Genomic DNA, 23758 nt, shown 5'->3' on the forward strand with positions numbered 1-23758 from the left:
CCTCAAAAAGCAAGAAGGTTATCAGGCATCATATCTTCTTCACGGCACCACCACATAAATTTCAGATTACCTTTTTGACGATCAATAATTACATAATCTTTACTGTGTTTTAATAGTTTCTTTGCTCTTCCTTACAGCCCATTTAAAAATTATTGACTTTATCTTCCATTTTGCCATTTTCCCAAACTCAGTTCTTTTAAAAGATCCATATTTATCTGAATCTTCAGCACATCTGAAGATTCACTCTTCAATTGCAGTTTTTATAGGTATGGAATTTTATGTTAGCAATTATTTCCCTTCAGCCCTTTGGTCTTTTTTTATCTTGGCATTCATTCTTGCCAATGAGATATTTGATTCTTGTTTCTCTTTCCCTTCACCCCCTCACCTCTCTTAGCATTTTACAAATTTACGATTTTCTCTTTGTTCTTTGTGTCCTTAAATTTTCTCAAGAAATGACCAAGTGAAGGTCTATGGGCCATTTCATACTAAAAATGTCTTCACTATGACTTGTCTGTATGTCCTCCAAAATTCAGGTGTTCTGACTTAATGGCCAATGTGCCAGTGTTAATAGTAGGCCCTTTAAGAGTGATTAGACCATAAGGGGTCCTCCTTTGAGAATGTGATTAAGGCCCTCATAAAAGAGGCTTCTTGCAGCATTTGGTTCTTCAGTCCTTCAGTCCCTTCTGCTGTGTGAAGATGCAACGTTCCTTCCTCCAGAGGACAGAGTCATAGAGCACCATCTTGGAAGCAGAGAGAAGCCTACATGGATACCAAGCCTGTTGGAGACTTATCTTGGACTCCTGCCTTCAAAACTGTGAGAAAAAATTTTCTGTTTTTTAATCCCAGTATTGATATCAAGTATTCTGTTAACAGCAGAGCAAATGAACTAAGATTATCTTCAGCTTTAGGACATTTGCTTCTATTATTTGATCTCTTCATTCTTTCTATTTGTTGTTGTTGTTGTTCTTTCCTCTGAAACTTCTCTTATGAGGATTTTATGCAGCTTCTGGATGAATCCTTCATGAATATTGTATTTTTCTCATATTTTAATTTCTTTGTACACTTTCCCTTTGCATACTTAGAGAACTCAATTTAAGTTGTTAAGCCCATTAATTTGTTCTTCATTTATGACCTAGCTACCTAGCTCATAAAATCATGGTTTGGATTTTATTTTGAAGATTATTTTTAAATTCTATGATCTCTAATTGGGTATTTCCTTAAAGCTGATTCTTGTTTTATAGATAGGTTATCCTTTATTATTCCTCTTTTCACTTGTGACTTCACAGTTTCCTGTGTAGGATATTGTCATTGTATTAAAAAAAAAAAAACACCACAAATGATGTTCCTCGTACTGAGATTCATAATCCTGCCTATCTCAGTACCACCGGGATTTGATCTCAGCAAAATGAAACACATCTCCTTCATTTTCTTCTTTACAAGGCCTTACTGGGATCTCAGCTCCCAGATCCACTGTTAAGTCTTGGCATGATTTTAACAACATGTTCATAAATCTATTTCTAAGGTTGCCATTCTTAACTCAAACCCCCAGATGATGAAGTAATTCACAACTGGTACTGTTTAGTTAATGAGCCTTAAATGTGGGCCTCATTGGGTCCACAGCCTGCTGGGGTAGAGGACCCACCTGTTTCCACTTTAAACCTTATGGCTATTAAAGAATAGAATGAATAAACACTGAAATGAGAAATGCCTGACTACACTGGATGGCCCACACAGGGGCAGAAACTGTTGACCATAATGATGGTGAATGAGAAGAGGACATAACAATTTTGTACAGAAATAAATGTGACTACAGTAAGCCTGGATTTACCCAATTGTGAAATATGGAAGGACATCACTGGGAATTTAAAGCATTGCTTTATAGGATGACTTATTGGAGAAATGACTTTATGTATCATTGAATGTTATCCCAAAAGAACTGTTTTCTGTTTCAAAGTATTTGAGTTGAATTAATAGATGGAAGTTATATTAAGGTTAATTGGGGAAAGTTAGTACATTTTTCCCTCAAAGAAAGTCTTTGAGGGAAAAGAGCTTCCCCTCACCTGCCTTCCATTTCTATACAGAGTTAGGTGGCTTCATGGAAAGGTCATAGAACATAACCTGTTACAGATGTGGACACACAAGATATCAAAACGAACAAGCCAGGATGAGAACAGAGGCACCAGTTTTGAGTAGTATGAAAGCTGATTTTCCTGACAGTCGTTTCTGCTATTGGGAATGTGTGTAGAGTGACCAGAGTCCTCACATGGGACCAGCAGACTAGGGAGTAGATCCAAACTTGATTCCTTTTTTCTTTAAAATTATTATTTTTTCATATTTATTTTTTAGTTGTACACAATACTTTTATTTTGTTTATTTTTCTGTGGTGCTGAGGATCGAACCCAGGGCCTCGCACGTGCTAGGCGAGTGCTCTACCGCTGAGCCACAACCCCAGCCCCCGATTTCTTTTTTTCTTACTGGCTTTTCATTCATCACCTGTGAACTGGGAGAATTCAATTTGGAAAAGTGTTCTCTGAGGAGGAAATGACCATCCCTCCACACACCAGCTGTCTCAAGCTGATGAGTCAATCTCCTAGCAATTTTTCACATCCTTCTGACTTTCTCTTTATCACCATTACCACCCTAGTCCATGTCATAATCACATTTTGACCAACATAATAGCCTCTTAATTGATCACCCACTTTCTGCTTGGGATTCTCTTCAACCTGTTCCACACACATTTATAGAAGTGCCCTTTAAAAATACATATCTGACTGTGACATTCTCTTGCTCACTAAAGGTCTCCTGTCACTGGAGGATAAATTCCAAAGTTCATAATAAGATGTCCAAAACCTCCAACATAGTGTCCAGCATTGTCAAGTGTCCTTTCTTCATTCACTCGCAGTCTTCCAGCCACACTGGCCTACCTTCAGTTTCTTCCTGCTCCAGGGCTAGTCTCTTGGCTTATTATGCTTTCCCTCCTGCTGTCAGTCTAGTCCTCTCCTACTTATTCTAAATAGATCCACATTAATGTTACTTATTTACAGAAGCCTTTACTGTTAATAAACCTATCTTCCCCATCTAAAATAGGTATTTTATTAAAGCCCTAATTTCAAATGTATTGTGGTTGTCTTCCTTTTCTTGCACTTAACAGTCTCGTGAGGGTAGGAAGCAGGTTAATTTGTTTTGTTGCATACACTCAGTTCTTAGCACATAATGTTTATTAAGTACTTATGAAGGAAGGCATGAATCCTGAGACATGCTGGATGAAGAGGTAGGATGTGAACAAGAGTTTTGGTGTTCATTACAAAAGTTTCGTGGAATTACAGGGTCTGAAGTAAACGACACACTAGTTTTAGTTCAAATTGAATTTATCAGAGCAGAAATTACATCATGTCTTCAATGTGACCTACTTAAACTTGGGCAATCAGGTATTTGATGTATCTGCCTCCAAGATACTCAACACCCTTGAGGTCCTGGTAGTTGTATATAATAGGGAGTCAAGCTAAGTTTTTTGAAACTTAAATGTCACTTATTGTTCTTCTACTCATTAAATCATCCCAATGATAACTACCCCTTCTCCTTCTGAGTATAGGATGATGGCTGTTTGCATTCTCTGTTTCAGTAGAGTTACCCACAACCCTTCTGCCTATCACAACGAGAGAGAGAGAGAGAGAGAGAGAGAGAGAGAGAGAGAGAGAGAGAGATATCTTTCAAATTTACCAGAAGGGGTGTTCATCTGTTCATAACTGCTGAATGCAGTTTCTTCACCATTGTCATCCCTGCATCTAAATGTGTTCATCTTACTACTACCTTCAGGCCCCATTAAGTTTCTCTTTACAAATAAGTCATAGTCCATTTCCCTTTAACCAAGTTAAGGAGAATTCTGGCATCCATCGATTGGACAAATTTTCATGAAGTGTTTTCTCTGTGTCAGGCCCTGTTCTGGGTATGGAACATGTTGTAGATATCTACAGGGTTCACGGTCTGGTGAGGCTGCTTATGTGAACCCACTTAATTAGCCTTTCTTTTGTTTCTTTCCAATTTCTTTTCACAGGGAATTAGACTTTCTCAGGCTTCTCTGGGCATTCCTTAAAAAGAAGAAACGTTCACAGAATTCATTTTCTTTTAGGCTGTAGTGAATACCTGTCCTATTTGGACAGAGGGCTTTGCCCTTGACAGAAGATCCTAGCAGAGTGGTCCCCAGCCTGAAGAAAATGAATTGCACATGGCAGATTTGATGATAAAGATAAATCTAAGACCTGTGAAGGATTTTGGTGCTAAACAGAGGCAACACCAAGGTCACCAAAGAATAATATGGGAAAGAAACTGGACTGACTGGGGGAATCCTAGGAGTGAGGGTTCCTCATGATTTTCTTTTCTCTCCAGTACCATCTTCTGAACTATCACACTGAAAAACCTGTGAAAAGATGTGGACTTGGTTCAAAGGCATTTTGATGTAGTGGAAAAATGGAAACTGGAGTCAGGCTGACCTGGATTATAATGTTGGTGGTTACATGTAGTACTTGTTTTGGATTCTAGTAGCTTCTCTGGGTTCATTGTTTTGGAAACTACCAGATCATGTATGTGAAAGCATGTGTTTCAGAATCTGGGATAACTATACATTATATACGCCTCCCCCACTTTAGACAGATTTCACTCAGAAGATGTGTGTGAGGAAATGGAAGGAGACCCTCAGAGTTATACAAAAGTACATACAAGAGGAAGTGAGGGGAAGGGGAAAAATAATACAAGGGGGACAAATGAATGCCAGTAGAGGGGGCAGAGAGAGAAGAGGGGAGGGGAGGGGAGGGGGGATAGTAGAGGATAGGAAAGGCAGCAGAACACAACAGACACTAGTATGGCAATATGTAAATCAATGGATGTGTAACTGATGTAATTCTGCAATCTGTATATGGGGTAAAAATGGGAGCTCATAACCCACTTGAATCAAAGTGTGAAATATGATATATCAAGAACTATGTAATGTTTTGAACAGCCAACAATAAAAAATTAAAAAAAAAAAAAAAGAAGATGTGTGTGAGAGTGTGTGTAGGAGAGCTTAGGCCAGAATGAAATGGAAGCTTCAGGAAAGTTTTAGCAAATGTAACTTTTGTTCCTAAAAATGAATGTCCAACTTTTTATTGACAACTCGGGGGTATCATGCTAGGTATCCTGAATGTGCATCCAAGTATCTTAAAAATTTAAGAAATTCCTTTATTTTGCCTAAACACGCGCGCGCGCACGCACACACGCATAGACACTTATTGGAATGACCTCTGGGTCATTTCCCTATTTGTGTTTATCTGAGCTCACATGAAATGCAAAGCATAAACTCTGTTGAGGTCACTTCATGATAACTGTTCAAATATCTCTGCCCAGTGGGTGCAGCATAAAGAAAGAACATAAGCCAGAATACATTTTGTGATAACTTTTTTTTCTTCTCTTTAGAAAAAAAATATGTACAAAAAATGCTAATAAGAGCCAACATGGAAGTGTCAAGAAAACATTCTGATAAGTACAGACAAGGAGCTCCTTCTCTCAAAGGAGGGACACATTAGTTATCACCATGCTAGAAAACTGGGATGCAGTTAAAATCCTAGAACAGTTAAAAAGCCCAAAGTGAAGCTGTTGCTTTGGGGCTCTATGTTGTAGATGCTCTGATATCCTTTCTGTAAAATAACACTGTGCAAACTGTAAAATATTCATTTTCATATAAAGTCCATACAATATGATATACAAAACCATTGAGTTGACAGGGGAGGTCGGTGCTGGCTGCTTTTTGGAGAGAAAGCTGCATTGTTGCCTGCCTGTCCAAAGATAAGATTCCATTTTCTTGGTGGGCAAGGCCATTATCTAAGAAATAATCATAACCCAACACCCACCAAATCTAAGATTTTCTGCCAATTGTTAGTGTAACAAGGCTACTTCATTAATATATTACTCTACCCTTTGATGCAATAACTTAACAGATCAGAACAAAACGTTCTCTTTGAAGATTTTCTTTCCCTAGTTGATTCAGATTTATCATTAACCAACATCGTTCTTCCTGCAACTCAAAAGTTTAACTTCCATTTAAAATTCAAAAATTCTGAAGGAGGCAGCAACTGTGGTAATAAAAGGTTAAAGTGAATTGTTATATTAATTTTGTGTCTATAAAACTGAGAAAAGGTTTGTGTACAAATATCACAAAACAACATCAACCATTGAATAAATGTGATGCTTCAATGCACACTTGAACAAGAAGAAAATTTTGTTGGTTTTAAAATTCTGGCATAAATATATTAAAGCTGAAAAAAAAAAAGATCAGGGCAAGCTACATCACTTCGTCATACAAAAAAATGTACAAAACATTAGCCTCTAACTAGATAAACATAATACTTGTCTTCACAGTTTGACCTTCAGTAACTGTGTGTTTTGAAGTATTGAATTGGGAGGTGGTTAAAAAAAAAAAAAAAAAAAACAGATGGCATGGCATCAGTCAGCTCAAGTAACTTCAGTCATGGAGGCGGAGTGATTCTGCAGAACAAACACAGCAGATAAAACTTTAGGGTTGAGTTGACTGGGCCCCACATTTGCATGCATCCATCCCTCACCACCCCCTTTCTTTCAGGTCTTCTTGAGTTTGCTGTTCCCTCCCCTCAAATTCCATTCCCTCTTCATTTAAATTTTCCCTGATTTTTTTTTTTTCTTTCCCCAACCAAAGTAGGATCATTTCTTCACCAAAATATAATCCTCTCATATTTACTCAGCTATTTCTTAATATAAACACTTAACGATCTCAAAGTAACTTTAGCTGCACCCCACACACTTTTTAAATGATTTTTTTAATGTCTAACATTTTCAATTAAATTTTTCCATATAATTTATTCTTTGAGTCATGAGTTCTATAGAAGTTTAATATGTTCCAATGGATAGGTAATTTGGGGTTTAATTTTAGTTATCTTTACAAAAAAAAATTTTTAAGAGAAAGTGATATACTTAATGCAAGAGCCATTAAACTGACTTAAGATTTGCTTCATGCTCTTGTTTGATTTGTTTCACATGTTTAGAGGAGGATTATACATAATGCATATTAGACCAATCTTATTGTCTCTATCCTTACTATATTTTGTTTCCTTACTTATTATTGATAAAAATGTGTTAAAATCCACCATGATTGAAAATGTGCATTTTCCCTTGTAATTCTATCAATTTTTTTGCTTATATAGCTTGTCATTATCACCCCAAGGCCTTGTCTATTGTATCTAGATGAGATGTCACAAAGACAGTGACAAATTTGAAAGAAGTTCAACTACACTCCTAGTGGACAATAAATTTATGCATAGTCTTACTGCAGTTATTGAGATAAATAACAGATTCAAAATATTTTATCTATCTTAATAAAGCAGTTTTCAAAACTGGTACTTCAGTTTAAAAATTTGATTTATTCCATTTCAGTCCCTATTCCCCACCTACTTTCCCTCACCTACTCCCTTTGCCATTCTCCTTCTTCTATTGATCTTCCTTTTTTCTCATTTATTTGTTTTAGGTGCTTTCTATATGTACATAAAGGTAAAGGTGAGATTCCCTGTGGTATATTTATATATGCACATAGTATGATTTTGTTAAATTCATTCTGCAATTCCTCACCCTTTCCATTCTTCTTCCTCCCTCTGATCTCCTTTTCCTCCTCCATTGATCTTTCTTCTATCTTTATGATAGCCTGTACATCCCACCCCTGCCTTTTTTTCCTTATCTTGCTTTAGCTTTCCTATATGAGAGAGATTTCACCCTTGATTTTCTTCATCTGGTTTATTTCACATAGCATGATGATCTCCATTTCCATCCATTTACTGGCAAATACCATAATTTCATTATTTGTTTTTGATATCAGGGATTGAATTTGGGGCATGTGACCACTGAGCCACATCCCCAGCCGTATTTTGTATTTTATTTGGAGACAGGGTCTTACTGAGTTGCTTAACACCTCGCCATTGCTGAGGTTGACTTTGAACTCAAGATTCTCCTGTCTCAGCCTCTAAAGCCACAGGGATTACAGGTGTGCATCACCACTCCTGGCAATTTCATTATTTTTTATGCCTGAGTAGAACTCTATTATGTATATCTACAAAATTTCTTAATCTATTCATTTGTTGATGGGCATCTGGGTGATTCCCTAACTTGGCTATTGTGAGTGGTACTGTCATAAACATTAATGTGGCTATATCACTATAGTATATTGATTTATAGATCTTTTGGATAAATACCAAGGAATGGGATAGCTGGGTCATATGGTAGTTCCCTTTTTAGTCTTTCAAGGGATTTCTATACTACTTTTCCAGAGTGGTTATACTTAGACTAATTTGCAGTCCCACCAACAATGTATGAGTGTGGTATTTAATTTCTTAATGTGTCCTAGACATTTCTTGGTCTGATAAACTATTAATAATCTTGAAGGAGAAGAGAGAAAGAAAATAGGAAAGGCTTCAGACAGAAGGTAATGCATGGGCAGTGTTGGGCAGAATGATGATATGCCAAGAAATTATTCTTAGACCAAGACATTGAGGGGAAAGCATTTACAAGGAGGCAAAGATTGAATATGATTGTATTCCCTGTGGTATATTTACATATCAAATATTTTTTGCTCTTTTAAAATTTATCTTTGTTTCAGTTGCTTCATCTCAAAAATAGTGGACACTGTGACCACACTGGGCACAAGAACCTACTTGCATAATAAAGAAAAGCTAAAGAGAGAGACTCTAGCTTTTAAAGTTTTACCATTTTTATCAAAGATACTGTTGACGAATTTGTCATTTAGCTGGTACCATCAGGTTATATATGAAAAAACAAAATATGTTTTTAACATGCTGCTTCTAATTAGACCATTGAAAATATTCACCTTATTAGAAGACAAAACAAGTTAAAAAAATACTGAGCACTAGGTTTCATGATGAGCCTTAACTATTTTTCCCAAAATGGAAATAGCTTTATTGCTTTTCTGTTCTGATTCATTAATAAAAATAAGACTTCATTGAAGATTAAGAGGCATAGGATAGCTTATCAGAAGTCTGATAGTTAATTTTTAAATAATAAAAATATTCATACTACACTCATACAGTGCATGATAATTACAATGGGAGGGGTTTTCCTTTTTCCTTGTACCATCTATAAAAGTGGTTTAGTAATAATACCAAGTATAAACAAACAACTTCTTATTTATTTCTTTATTTTTTTGTGGTGCTGGGGATTGAATCCAGGGTTTTGTGCATGTGAGGCAGGTAGGCAGGTACTTCTACCAACTGAGCTATATCCCTAGCCCTATAAAAAAACTTTTAAGATAGACTACCACAGAAAAGAGATGTCTTAGTAGGACCTCCGATACCTGAAACAAGTAGCATTCTAATGAAAACACTTATATTATTAGCTGTCTCCACTTGCTTGAAAAATTCTTACTTATCCCCAGCTCTCCAACTTCCTAGCTGTGTGTTTTTTGGCAAATAATTTAACAGTGCTGACTTCAGTATTTTTGTCTGGGGAGTGGGAATTATAGTACCGATTCAATATGGTTGTTAAGAATACATTTGTAAAGCACTGAACAAATATTCTAAGCAAAAATAAGTGCTTAATACTATTTTTCTAGGTTCCTTTCAGTTGGCAAGTTTTCTCTATAGCTTTCCTTGTTTTCTCAGAGTTTTTTTTCCCCCTGAATTTGTATTCAGCACTTTGAGCAGTTATCTGATTCAGCACATCATATGGTAACTTATTTATATTTGTCTTTTCTATTCATCTCAGTTCTTTGAGGTCATGGACTGTGTGCTTTTTTTTTTGATATCTTGGGCATGAAACAAGGTCCTGTTGTAGAATAACTGATCAAGAAGTAGGGGTTGTTAGGCTGGGGATGTGGCTCAAGCAGTAGTGTGCTTGCCTGGCATGCGCGCGGCGCTGGGTTCGATCCTCAGCACCACATACAAATAAAGATGTTGCGTCTCCCGAAAACTAAAAAATAAATATTAAAAAATTCTCTCTCTAAAAAAAAAGTAGGGGTTGCATGGGATTTCTAGCATCAAAACAGATCCAAAAGTATATTTAGTTAGTAGCCTTTTTACTATGCCTCCTGCTTAAATCATTTGCTGTAGCCAAACCTTTTCCACCAAATATGGTTGACCCTTGATATCTGTGGGTTCCCCATCTGTGGATTCAATCAACCACAGATCAAAAAATTTGAAAAAAAAAATGTTTGTACTGAACATATACAGAACATTTTCCTTGTCACTACTCCCTAAATGATATAACAGCTATTTACTTAGCATTTACATCATATTAGTTATTGTAACTTATCTACAGATTTCAAATGGTTGTTTGCATACAGGCTATACATAAATAATATACCACTTTAGAGAAAGGACCTAACCAAAATTGAATTTTGGTATCCTTTGGAGGTCTAGGAACCACTCTCCTACAGATACTAAGGGACAACTATACTGTACAAAGGCAACTATTAGTCAAAACGTCACAAATGTGATAACACACAGGGGGTCCAAATATCCTAAAGCATCTTGGGTTTAAGTTGAACATTTCTAAGAAATTCCTGAGGATTTATGGTAGCCAAATCCCTGAATGAACTCCTTTTTGTGAAGGCCTTTATAATGAATGAATTGGATTTTTATTGATGTCAGGTAGATTCAGTGATGTCCTGCCCCCAATAGGGGAATGGATTGATTGACCTCACAAGGTCACAGGTTTGAGCCTGTGGGTCTGCTCTGCTAAATCCACTTTACTATACCTGTGCACTTAAGGTTTCCAGAGGGCTTTCTATCCTTGGGAAAGCCATTAGGGGTACTCCACGGGGATCCTCAGGTTTGGGTTTGGAAGGAGATCCTTGTGTTCCTTTAAAGTTATGGACCACACACATTCCCTGCAGGATGAGGGGAAAAAAGATTGGGGTAAGATTAGAGCCATCAGTGCCTGGCCATCTCTAAAGGTTGCAGGCCTCTTCCTGTGAATATCATCACTATAGTGACTCTTTTTCCTTTGAATGAGGTGGTAGGGACCAGGAGAAAGTCTGAGGTCTCTGCTGAGTACATTTTAAGTGCTGAGGAAGCAGCTGTGTATTCACCAGATGGCCAGGGACAATAAATCCACACCATTGAGCCTGTGTCCTCAGCTACAAAATGGGAATAGGAATACCCATCTCATTGATCTGTAACAATTAAAGATGACGAATGTGAACCACCCCTAGTAACAGGGAACATGTATTGAGGACCACTATGTGTCTGGTACCAGCCTAAATGTTTTATCTCATTTCATTTAACCCACCCAATAATTTCACAAGGAAGGTACTATTATTGTCTCCAGTTTAGATAAGGGAAATAGGTTAACTTGTCCAAGGCCACACAGAGGTTTAAATTCCAGAGCCCTTAAATCACTTCTAGACTGTTTTGCCTCTTAATAAGTGCCAAACATAGCAAGTACTCAGCCAACATTGGCTGGTCTTTAATTTCTACCTAAGCTGATCATCCTCAAACTATGTGACTACTATTATCTTGGAGTTAAATGACTCACTAGTGGTAGTTTTTTTTTTACTACTGCCATTAAAAAAAAGTCTCCTATAAATTATTACTCATTTTTCTTCATTTTTCTATCAGAGTCAAGCATTTTTATCATCTTCTTTGCTCCTTTTGCCTATGTAGCATTTATCTGCCTCTTTTTTTTTTGCATTATTCTGCATCTTTGTTTCTACATCTGGTGTTTTTGAATTTTTCCTGTCACCCTTCAGACCATTTACATAAATGTTCTTTGTCTGGCTTACCTCCAGCTCAATCTCCAGTTTTTCTTAAACTCCCTCTGCTTGGGAAATGGAAGAAGGGAGTCCTGGAGTTGAGTGACCCAGGTCAGATTCATGGCTTATTGGTTGGGTGGTTATTGGGCAAGTTTGGTGACTTTGAACCTCACTTCCTCCTCTATAAAATGAATAAAAATATTGCTAAGGTTGTGGAGGAACACATGATTTGATGTGCTCAAAGTAAGAGTAGACTATGTAATAATTGCTCAACTAATAATGTCCTTGCCATTTCCTCACATTCTTTCTTATGGGAAACACAAACATGTAAAATGACATTGAGCATGTGCCACCAGTGCGCTGCCATCCTCGGTTATTGTTCCTCTCTGTTTCCTCACCAAATCTCCAAGTCTCTTTGGAATGTTTCCAGTCTCCGCCATGACATCCCTCCTCTCCCATTTCCTAGCCCCATATGTGTCTGTGAGCTGTGCACATGCAGTCAAGGGGGGTCCTTCTTATGCCAACACAATTCTATAGCAGATCTGGATCTTAGGTAAAGGTCACTTAGAATACACATTTTAACAACTGTGAAGTACTTTGAAAGTAATAACAGACCAGACAGTAACTCAGTGGTAGGAACAGGACTGCAAGATACTGAGAGAAAAGAAATTTTATGTTGGTGCAGAATTTGTCTGGGGCTCCAGCAAACACAGCAGCATTCACAGATATCGTCTTACAAAGACCCCACAAAATTGCTGGGGACAGTCAGAAATACTCTTTGACCTGAGCTGGGAATAGCTGGTTCTAGGACTGATGGATGTCAAAACTGTTTGGTTTAGCTTTTCTTTTGAGCCCAAGTTTTCATGTATGTTCCATTGATCTCCCTTTGAATGGCTTCTTTTCTTGAAGATACCTATATTCTTTCCCTCTTCTAAAAATAATTTCCTCTGGAATTATCTCTTATGAGATATTGGCATCTTGGGATCATTCCAGCACCACTTTTTCTGTAATTTGACCCAGACTATGTTAGATGAGACTTTTTTTTTTTGTTATTACAGAAAGAAACTGAGTCTGTTCAAAGTAACTTCAAATTATAATAGAGCTCTAAAATCAGGGTTCTGAATAAATGTGTGAGCCTTTTTTTGTGGCATCTTAGCAGATGAGTTGAGAAACTGAGTTAGAAGCTCAGACAGGCACACTGTTATACTGGGGAAGGAAAAGGAGGTATGTCATATGACTGTACAATCAATTTTGGGGGATGCCATTCATAAAGGGTCTTGGATGGAAAATGGCAGAAAGGGAAATGGCGGGGGGAGGCCTTTGAAACGGACGGCTCTTTTCTCCTTGGGGAGGCTTTCTGATTATGATACGGGATTTATTTCATGCAGAATGTGGGTTTCTAGGTCTGGTGATTCATTGTAAATCCTTCTGGGTCTATTGTAAATCCTTAGAGATAAAACAAAAACAAAACAAAAAACAAAAAACCAGTACCTCCATGGACATATAGCCATGCAATAAAATACTACATAGCAATAAAAAGGAATAAATTATCGATGTATTCTGTAACATGAATAGGTCGTAAAATGATTGTTGGATGTAAGATGCCAGAAAAAAACACACATCATATGATTCCATTTATGTGAAATGCTAGAAAAGGCAAACTAACAGGATGACAGAAGGTAAATGGTTGCCTAGGGAAGAGGGGAAATAAAGAGTGAAAGAGATGACTATATCTGTATGCCAAAATTTATCAAATTGGACAATTTATTAGCCTTTTATTATCTGACTATTATACATCAATAAAACCATAGGGGGTGGATAGAAAAACAAGATAAAAAAGAATAGAAGTTCACCTTTTCCCAAACAACTCAGCTTAAGAGATTTTCTAGGAGAGCAGGTGGCCAAGCCCTCATCTATTTGAGGCATTAAAATATTAAAAATGTAGATATATATGCCACATTTTTTTTAAATCCATTCATCTACTGAAGGGCATCTAGGTTGGTTCCACAGTTTAGCTATTGTGAATTGTGCTGTGATAAACATTGATGTGGCTGCATCACTGTAGTATGCAGTTTTAAAATCCATTGGATATAGACTGAGAAGAGGGATAGCTGGGTCAAATGGTGGTTCCATTTCCAGTTTTCCAAGGAATCTCCATATTGCTTTCCAGATTGGCTGCACCAATTTGCAGTCCCACATTACTCAGCAATAAAAGAGAATAAAATCATGGCATTTGCAGCTAAATGGATGGAGTTGGAGAAAATAATGCTAAGTGAAGTTAGCCAATCCCCTCAAAACAAATGCTGAATGTTTTCTCTAATATAAGGTGACTCTTATAGTGGAGTAGGGAGGGGGAGCATGGGAGGAATAGACGAACTCTAGATAGGACAGAGTGGTGGTGGGGGAAGGGAGGGGGCATGGGGTTAGAAATTATGGTGGAATGTGATGGGCATTATTATCCATGTATGAAGACATGAATTGGTATGAATATACTTTATATACAACCAGAGATATGCGAGATTGTGCTCTATATGTGTAATAAGAATTGTAATGCATTCTGCTGTCATACATAAAAAAATTAATAAAAAAACAAATGTAAAGATGTGGAGAAAAATATGTTAACCAAAATTCCTCTCCCAGAAGATTATATGTAGAAGCCACTGTGGTGGAAATAAGATGCCCAAGGGCATGTTCAAATAACAAGAGGCCTTCCAAAAGGAATTGCTGTGGATAGTTGCAGGGTTTCTTATTTCTGAGGAGGATAAATGCACTATGATGACTCCTGGGGCCAGGATGCAGTTTCCTGGGATGCTGGAGGAGAGGTTGCCTACTTCTACCAGCTCTTCCTTATCTTTCCCTATAAACACTTAGCTTCTGCCCCCAAACATGTGAAGAAACACTTAATGTGGCACATCTGCAAACCAGTGCTCTTTATCAGTCTGCCCATCCCCAATTTAGGACCAGTGGTGAAGGAAATAGAGTAAGCTATCCTTCTTGAGCACCCCTCTCCCTGACCTCCAGAAGGAAAATGGTCAAGCATATTTCTGGAAAAAAATGTATTTTGAATTCACTCTTGCAGCAAAAGGATGCATGATACATGGAGAATAACTGCACCCCAAAATGTCAGGACATGGAATTGGACTGCAAGGTCTATAAAACCCCACTCAGTATGACCTCAGCCTTGGGGACCAAGGTAGGAAGAAAGAGGCTGACGTACCAGAAACAGGGCCACCGCGGTGCCCAGGATGAAGCCTGCGATCACGTCTGAGCAGTGGTTCCGGTACTCTGAGACCCGGTTGAGGCCGGTCAGGAAAGCTGTGCAGAGGGTCCCGAGGCACAGCACTGGCTTGGCCAGTCGACTGCTCTTCGTCTTGATTGTGCTTGTGATGTACATCTGGAGTGGAACAGAAATCGGGGAATGACAGAAACCAGACAGCCTCTCTGTACTGGTGCATGCACCGGTATGCACGGCCACACAAGCAGGGGTCACCCCAAAGCAGCCACGTTTACTATTTCCCCTTGAACAGCTTCACTAAAGCTCCTTAGTAGAAAGTGTTGGTAGGAAGCTAGTGCTGCAGATAACAAGGGTACTTAATCAACCTCTTGTATTGAAGTGGACATGAGAACAGAAGTTATATTGCTATAAGGAATGGCTGCAGAATAACGACAAGATTCAGAGCATGCACTTTTTATGCAAGGAATCAGAATCATTTGAGGGTATTAGTAAATCCAGATAACAATCTCCAATATAAAATAAATCCACTATGGGAATGAATTTTATGGTGGAGATCAGGTAAGTGAGTGACTGTACATTTTACCTTTTGTGTTCCACGCAGAACTAGCTGCTTCTGTTCACTTTCAGGCAACAATACAAGAGAGTGAGCTGACCGGCTGATGGACTAAATTAGAGCAGCCCAACCACCATCACACAAACAGATTTCAGTTGTGATGGGAAGCTGATTCCCCACATTTCTTGGGAAAACTGTGATCAGCTCCATTCACTCATTGACTCCAGTGTTTTAAAACATTATAAACTTTTCTTTGTGTGCCACAACTTACTACAAGTGCAAAGACCTGAACCAAATAGAGAATGATGTAGTTTGTGGCACCTGAGATGTAGCCTGTTGTATTCTTGTACGAAGCTGCATAAGACTTAGGTTTCAAAGACTCAGTTATCAAATGTGTCCCTACTTGTCTAATGCTAGGAAGATGTGCCTCTTTCAAATGATCACCTTTGGCAATGGCTACCAGACACCAGTAGAGGGCATACTTGATGCATCCCTAACAAATGTGATGCATTTAATACCGCTTAAAAAATGCTTTTTAAATTATTCTATAGTATGTGTGTATAGCTGGAGCACATATAAGTCCAGGCAGATGTGGTTTGAAATGTTACAGTGGAAATTGTTAGTTTCTTAGATGTTTCAATATTTCTATGAATACTACAAGACAGGAGTCTCTGTTTCTTTGTACCAGTGCCCTTTAAAACTGGCTAGTGTTATATGCATGTATGGAAATATCACAATGAAACCCATTAATTGGGATAATCAGTATGCACTAGTAATTAAATAAAAAACTGTGCTTATATCAAAGTTAAATAAATTATAGTATATTATTATAATATGAGACTGGGAAATATTACTTAAAATCTTCATATTTTTAATATAATTTCTTATGCTCCTACATTGTTTTCTAATTATATCCTTTATAAATCTTTCCTAAAAGAATACCAACTATTAAAATCATGGAACTATGATTAATTCATAGTATTCACAGTATTAAGCAGTACCTAAAAAAATCATTGTTGAGTGATTTCTTTTGTCTTTTTAAATTGACACACAATAATTGTGATATTTATGGGGTACAATGTGATATTTCAATACATGTACACACTGTATAATGATCAAATTTGAGTAATTAGCATATCAATAACTTGAGTAATTTCCCAAAACACTTAACACACAACAGACTCAGAAGATGTTTGTGGAATCCTGTATCAGGTTTCTGATTATAGTCCATTTGTGAGGCATGAGTTGGACTAGATTATCTGCATCCTTGAAGATACGTGCTACTACAACACCTATTTGATGCATGCTGACTATATTTGCTTCTTTGTTTCTCAATTAAGGTTGTCTCATTTGATGATGAGACAGTAGTTTAAGTACAAGATTTGTTTTTATAATGGCATTATCGAAATTTTATGAGATTGGATTCTGATATAAAGGAAAAGGTGCAAGAGTAAACTGATTTATATAAATTAGGTTTTAGATAATTTAGGACAAATTGATCTCTGAAAGTTGGAAAATACACTGACTGCATCAGAATTTCTTTAAAAAAAAAAAGCATGGATTTTTTTCCTTCCTTGATAAATTGAAGAAGTCTAACCAAGCAACAATTGATCTGTTTTATAAACCAAGGCTTCTGTATTATTTGTGTTCATGTTTCCTTACCATGGGGGGCGGTTGAAATCATTATTACCATGTATTCATTAAAGAATAGCTCTAAAAGGAATAACTAAGACTTAGTTGGTGGTTAGCAAGTTGATCCCGTAGATGAAACCCTGTAAATGGGACACAAAGGCACTAATTGCTCCAGGTTGTATAAAAGAGAATATTCACCCCATGGACCAGAGCTAGAGTCAATCACCTCTTTCTCCACTCCGGAGTGGTGGAAGAAACAATATTCCCCAGGAGTCAGAATGTGCTTCCTATAGCTACTTAATGGGGGTGAAGGGAGATGGGCGCCTGCCCCTTGAGAATGGGACCAAGGCACACCAGAATGGCTGAGAACAATGGGTAGTTTGAAAAGGGTCTTTCCTCTGCCTTCTCCCACCCCGTCTTTCACTGAGAATCACTAGATGAATCACATCCTGAAAACAAGTTGAGATAAGGGAAAGGGTGTTGTGGCCAACAGTTGTCCCTCCACTGGCAAATGCACATGGTACTCATCAGTGACCTTATGATATCAGCCATGTGCACCTTTGAGTTGATCCCTGTACTTCTGGGTGCTGGGTTCTAAGGAAACATAGGCTTGAGAAAGGTGAAATGAAGGCATTTCCAAAACGGATACATTTTAAAAGTAGGAAAAATAAGAGAAAACCGTTGTTTCATAAAGAAGATAAACCATAAAGAAGATGTTATAACCCTGTGGGGCAGTCAAAAGGTGGTGTGATGTGGGGAGCAGTGAGAAGTGAACTTTTGAGTATTAGGGGTCCTTCTAGGATCACTCATCTCTCCTAGCAAAGTGAAAGAGTGTCAGAAGAAGCAAAGTGAAGCTGGGCCTGCCCACTGCTAGGGCAGCCATTCACTTATGGCCACACCTGACAATCTGTAGGCAGGTCTGAGAAAAGTGGGCTGTTCTGGAACCAAAGCCTTAGCAAAGACTGCTGTGAGGGGTGGTGAGAAAGTCCTAGCTCTGACTCTGTGTCCTTGGCTCTTCTCTGGGTCCCAGTTGCTGCATCTGCAAAATGGGAGGCTGTAACTAGGGGATCATCAACATTTCTTTCCAGAACTAATATCCTCTAGGAGGTCAGGTTGTTCTTTTGAGATGTTAGGAGTGAGATTAGGTTCAGGGGCCTATATCGCATCCTGTAGCATATGATGTTGATCTGATAGCTACATGTTTTATGGGTCTTTATAAAAATCGCTATAAGTGAGAGTGATAAAAGGATGGGGGTAGGGAAGGCAGAGAGAGACACACCAGCAAAAACCTGGCTTAGGGGGAGATGGTAAGACTTGCACACTCACCGTGGCATACAAGGCGGAGTAAATGCTCAGAGCAGCATGTTTGGAGGGAAAGGATCTCCGAGCCTTTTCTATTACTTCCAGGTCCCCCGTACAAATGTTCCCATTGTTTATGAACTGGTGGTGCACCCCGCAGTCTGTACTGGTATAGTTCGGCTTACACACTGTCAGGAAGTATGGTGTGAGGTGCCCAGTGACCACTTGTCCGGCGTTTACAAAAATGTCCGTAGCAAAAAGTCCAAATGCAAACACACCTAAAAGGAGATTTTAAAGAATTTTTAAAAATGGTAACACATGCTGATGATTGGTTTTTGCCCCTGAGAGGAGACAGAGCAGTGGGAGTCCATGATGACCTGTCAAAAAGATCCTAAGAACTCCCAGAATCAAATTCTTCCCTTACCTTCATCTTTCCAGGGAGTACAACCTGTTTCCCAAATCCCCATTTCTTCCAAATCGAGGTTTTAAACAACCTACTGTTAGCATTTTATTTATTTTTTGTATAAGTACCACACCCAATAGAATTCAAATTCTAGAGTCTCACAGACCTGGGCTCCTATGCCACTTAGGGTGACCCATTCGCAAAATACTTGGTTTACCTTTTTTTTTTTTTTTTAACCTTGGAGTCCTTAGTTACAAAATGGAGGGGCTAAGTTTGAGAAGACAAAGTTCCATACAAAATATCCAGTGTGGTGTATAGTTTTAAGTAGTTACTCCCTACCAATTCTCTACCTATAGAAAACATTCTTCTTGGTCTTATTTGGAAATGCAAATAATTCTAGGAGAGGCTGTCTATAATATCATGGTAGGTGAGAGTGGAAAAAGATTTTAGGGAGCTGTCCTTAAAAACAGAAAATATCATGATTGAATGGGATGTTTTATTTGATGCTGGAAACAGGAAATAAGACTAAAGGAAGGGTGTTGTTGACTGTATTAGTTTCTTATTGCTGCTGTAACAAATTCCCCAAACTGAGTGGCTTATAGCAACTCGGTATTCTCATCAAGGTCTAGAGGTTAGAAGTCCAAAGTAGGTTTTCACCAGGCTAAACACAAGGTGTTGGCAGAGCTGTGTTCCTGCGACAGTTCCAAGGTAGAATTCATTCCGTGTCCTTTCCAGTCCCCCCACCTCCCTTACTCATTTTATGGCCTCTTTCCAGCATTCACATCATTTCAACTTCTACTCCCGTTGCCACATCTCTTTCTCTGACTCTGGCTCTCTTGCCTGCCTCTTATAGGGTCCCTCATGATTAAATTTGGCCCATCTGGATGATCCAGGATACTCTCTCCATCTCAAATTCTTTAATCACACACATCAGCAAATTCTCTGTTGACACGTAAGGTAACCTATCACAGAGTGGCCACTATTCGGACTTGACTTGTTTGGCTGAGGACCCTGTGGGTAGGCAGTACTTCCTAGATTTTGTCTGTTCTCTGGTAAATTCCACAGGATTAACTTCAACAAGCTTGAACATGAATAAACAGAATTATCTTTTTTTTCCTAATTTAAATTTGTTTATAACTAATACATAGAAACAAAAATTGGACCATGTTTATGGGGTACCATGTGATATTTTGATACATGTGTACACCGTAAAATGTTTAAATCCAGTCATGCATATCAGCCTCCTTGAACATTTATCATTTCTTTATGGTAAAAACATTCCAGCTCCCTCCTTCTAGTCTGCTAAATTCAGTACATTATTGTTTTTCATAGTGCGATGGCATAGCAAAACCTCTCACTCCTATAACTGTAACTTACCCTCTTCCTGTTCCTCCCTTGCCCTAGGTCTCACCTTCTTTTGGCAACCACTATTCTACTCTCAACTTCTATAAGAACAATATATTTTTAAAAATTCTACTTGTGAATGAGATAAGCCAGCACTCAAAGACAAGAACGGCATTATTTCAATTAATATAATGATCTCCAGGTTCATCCACGTTTTCATAAATGACAGGACTTAATTCCCTATTCATGACTGAATAGTATTCCACTATTGTATCTGTGTATCTGTACCACATATTTTTTATCCATTCATCAGTTGTTGTACACTTTGGTTGTTTCCATTTCTTGACTACTGTGAATTGTGGTACAATGAACACGGCATGCAGGTGTGCCTTTGACATGCTGCTTTCATTTTGTTTGGACATATATACCTAAAGTAGGATTGCTGACAAGGAAACTTTGTATTGTTTTCCATAATGGCAGCTCTAAGTTACAATCCCACTAATGGTACGCAGAGGTTCCCTTCTCCCTTGTCCTCACTAGCACTTGTTCTCTTTTGTCTTTTTGCTGATAGCCATTCTTACTGAGGTGGGGTGATATCTCACTGTGGTTCTGACTTGCTTTTCTATGATGATTAGTAATGTTGTGCATTTCTCCATATACTTGTTGGCTGTTTGTATGTCTAAGAGAATTCTTCATAGGACACATTGCTGTGAATTATTTCAAAGTCTGTTCAGTACATCTCTAGATTATCTGTTAAATATATCAAGAGGCTTTATAAAGCCTGACGATAATGAAGACAATGTTTCAAATGCAACTTAAAAGTTGTCAAGTGTGAGAGACAGTGTTAACCCTTGTGTCAAGGGTCTGCTTGAGTTTCAATTAAATTTCTACCCAATTTTGATTTCCATATTGAATGTCCTGAATCTGCAAATTGTGCTGATTTCAGCACCAAAAAGTTAATCTATTATAGCAGAAGGGAAGAACAATTTGGCTGAAATCTTCATCCAGTTTTCATTTTGATCTGTATTGATTGCTATAATTTTCCTTTCTGTGGCTTTGCCAGAATGTGCTTTATCACAATGAGAACTGGCTCTTAATAGCTTCAGCTGGCTCACACTCACATGGTCTGACCTCTGTGGGCAGGCATCCATTGATCATGCATGGCAGTTTTCACCCCCGGTTCTAGAAGTCTGAATCATTGGATTTTTTTTTTTTTTTTTACATTTCCAAGCAAGAATCTCAAAGACCAAGTCTCTGGCTTTTTTAAGGAGCAATAAGTCTGTCTAGACATACTTTTCCAGGAAATGAGGATAATTTATGATTTGAAAAAGGGAAGGTGACAGCATTTTCCTGTGGCATTTTCTTTGTCAGAAGTGTCTCCAATTAGGGCTGGTCTGCTCTTTCTGAGATAGGGGATTTCTCAGCTATTTGGATCAGCATCTGAAGTGCCACCTCTGTGGTCACAGTGATCCTGTGACTGTCGGCTCTGCATGTCACTGTCCTGTGTATTGTTGCTGAGAGTTGCTTCCTCTTTTTTTCTCTGCTGCCTTTGGTGGATTAAGTCTGCTTCTCCTGATGGCTTAACAACATCTGCTTTCCTCAAATTTTATTCTGGTGCATTTGATCTGTCCTTAGAAGGAGGTTGTGTCAGCCTGGGGAGCCCACCTGCTTGGCTTGAGCCACCCCAATGACAGGTGACCTGCCGTGGTGATTTACAGACAGCATTAAGTCACACAGGGATTTTGTCAAGGAACTTAAGCCACCCTCTGCTATTTACCCTGACTTGTGTGTATTTTTACAAGCCTGAGAAGCTAAAAATAGCTCCTTTTGTCCTTAGAGTCTGGTGAAATGCCATTTATGTTCTCCTGTACTGCAAGGTATGATTTGAAGGAGATGGTATCAAAATATCTATGTATCCTACTTCATGTCTAAAATTGAGATCATATATTTTAAAAATTTGAACCCATTTTCATTTCTATTACCCCTCCACCCCCCACCCCCCGCCATGGCTCTATTCCATCAATAGTGTCCTCCTTGCAGGAGAGCTGACTGCATATCAGAATGGATTTCTGCATTTAATTATAGCAGACAAAAAAGTCTGAAAGTCAAGCAATTTTGACTTGCCAGAGCCATGTTCTCATGATATTTATTAGTGCTTTGCTTCTCCTCTAAACACTGAAATCTTGGCTTGGAAGATGAAGAATCATGGTGTGGAGGCCCAAACACCTGAACATCTAAAAATCAACCACAGAGCACAGGAAGATGTGGATACAGATGAGGATGTCACAAAAGGTAGAGAAGCTGGCCAGATCTGGCTGAAATAGTAAAGGGACACAACCACGCTCCCTGCCTCATATGGTCATCAAGCCTCAGGGGTGGGGTGAAAGAAATCTCCAGAATAATATTTTGGAAATGCAGATGAAGGGTGGCCTGCACCTCCCAGGATACCGCTCAAAAGCCCTGCAAATGTCTTGGGGAAGTTTCACATTCAGCTTGGCACCAGAGCCACAGGTGACTGCATTAGGAATGGCTAAAAGAGTCAAATGGGTTGAGAAGAGGCCTACAATTAAGACAAAGAAATTGGCATTTGCTGGTGACACCTGCAGGCTCTGCCATGGTGACAGGAATCATCTGAGGAAACCAGAGCATGTCTCTTCCTTGTGGCCTCAAAGAACTGAACTGACATGTGCTTGGTAAGCCAGAGGACAAAGAAAGAGGAAGGTTTTCAAAAGTCCCTCGTTTTGTTCTAGGGCTTTACCTGGACTCCATCTGATTTCAGTTAGGATGAATTTGGACAAGTTAGGACCTTCGATCACTAGTAGTTTAGAACGGGAAGTGAGACTCTGTGACCTGGTTCTGGCTATGCAATCAGCACAGGGCTCCAGCTCTGGTCCTGATAGAATGAGGTAGAAACAGTGACATATTCTGGCAACATGTGTGATGAGGATCTTCAAAGCCACAGATCACTGGTCTGCTGGCAAAAGGTATTAGTGCTCATGCCAGGATGCCTTCAGACCTGGACGAGGTATGTAACCAGACTGCAGGTGCCCCAAAGGACTCTTGCTCTCTGCTCAGGCTTCCTCAGAAAGCCCAGACCCAAGTACAGAGTGATAGTCAGTGGGGAGGGACTGCATTCCTTCTTGCCCCAAGGATCCTGTGACCTTAGACAGAGCCTCTTAACTAAAGACTGAACACTCTGTGCTAAATTATACATGTGTAATTTTTCAGTTAAAATTGCTCTTTGCTGACAGCCTCTGATGGATCATCTCTCAATTGTTCACTAAAATATACATGATGACAGCAAGAAAAAAATGGAAACCCGTAACAAAATTCAGAGACAGGACTGATGCCAACGTGCAGGGAAAATCAGAGAGGGGTTTGCCCCACAAGAAACTACATATGGAGTAGGTTAAATCTCACCCTCTCTGACTCTCTTTGTGTCTCTGTCTTTCCTACTTTGTCACACATACTCACATACAGAGTTTCATAGTGTAGAAACTCAAGTTTCTCAGAAGACGGGGACCACAGGAGAAA

At 38.7% G+C, this 23758-nt stretch overlaps 1 protein-coding gene across 2 annotated transcripts in view; it reads right to left on the reverse strand.

Moving 5' to 3' along the window:
* Positions 1-5413: 5413 nt before the first annotated feature.
* The window catches only part of Plppr1 (phospholipid phosphatase related 1), a 57017-nt gene continuing 38672 nt past the window's right edge, over positions 5414-23758 (reverse strand). The window contains exons 3-6 of one of the 2 annotated variants that reach the window (XM_015492116.2): positions 18505-18755; positions 14976-15152; positions 10763-10894; positions 5414-6516 (exon numbers count right to left, since the gene is read on the reverse strand). In XM_015492116.2, coding sequence (XP_015347602.2) covers positions 6484-6516; positions 10763-10894; positions 14976-15152; positions 18505-18755 — 593 coding nt within the window. In that variant the 3' untranslated portion in view covers positions 5414-6483. The remainder of the gene's footprint in view (positions 6517-10762; positions 10895-14975; positions 15153-18504; positions 18756-23758) is intronic. The other variant, XM_048783298.1, reaches the window with a different exon arrangement.

The sequence above is a fragment of the Marmota marmota genome, unplaced genomic scaffold (genome assembly GCF_001458135.2).
Source record: "Marmota marmota marmota unplaced genomic scaffold, marMar, whole genome shotgun sequence".
NCBI lineage: Eukaryota > Metazoa > Chordata > Mammalia > Rodentia > Sciuridae > Marmota > Marmota marmota.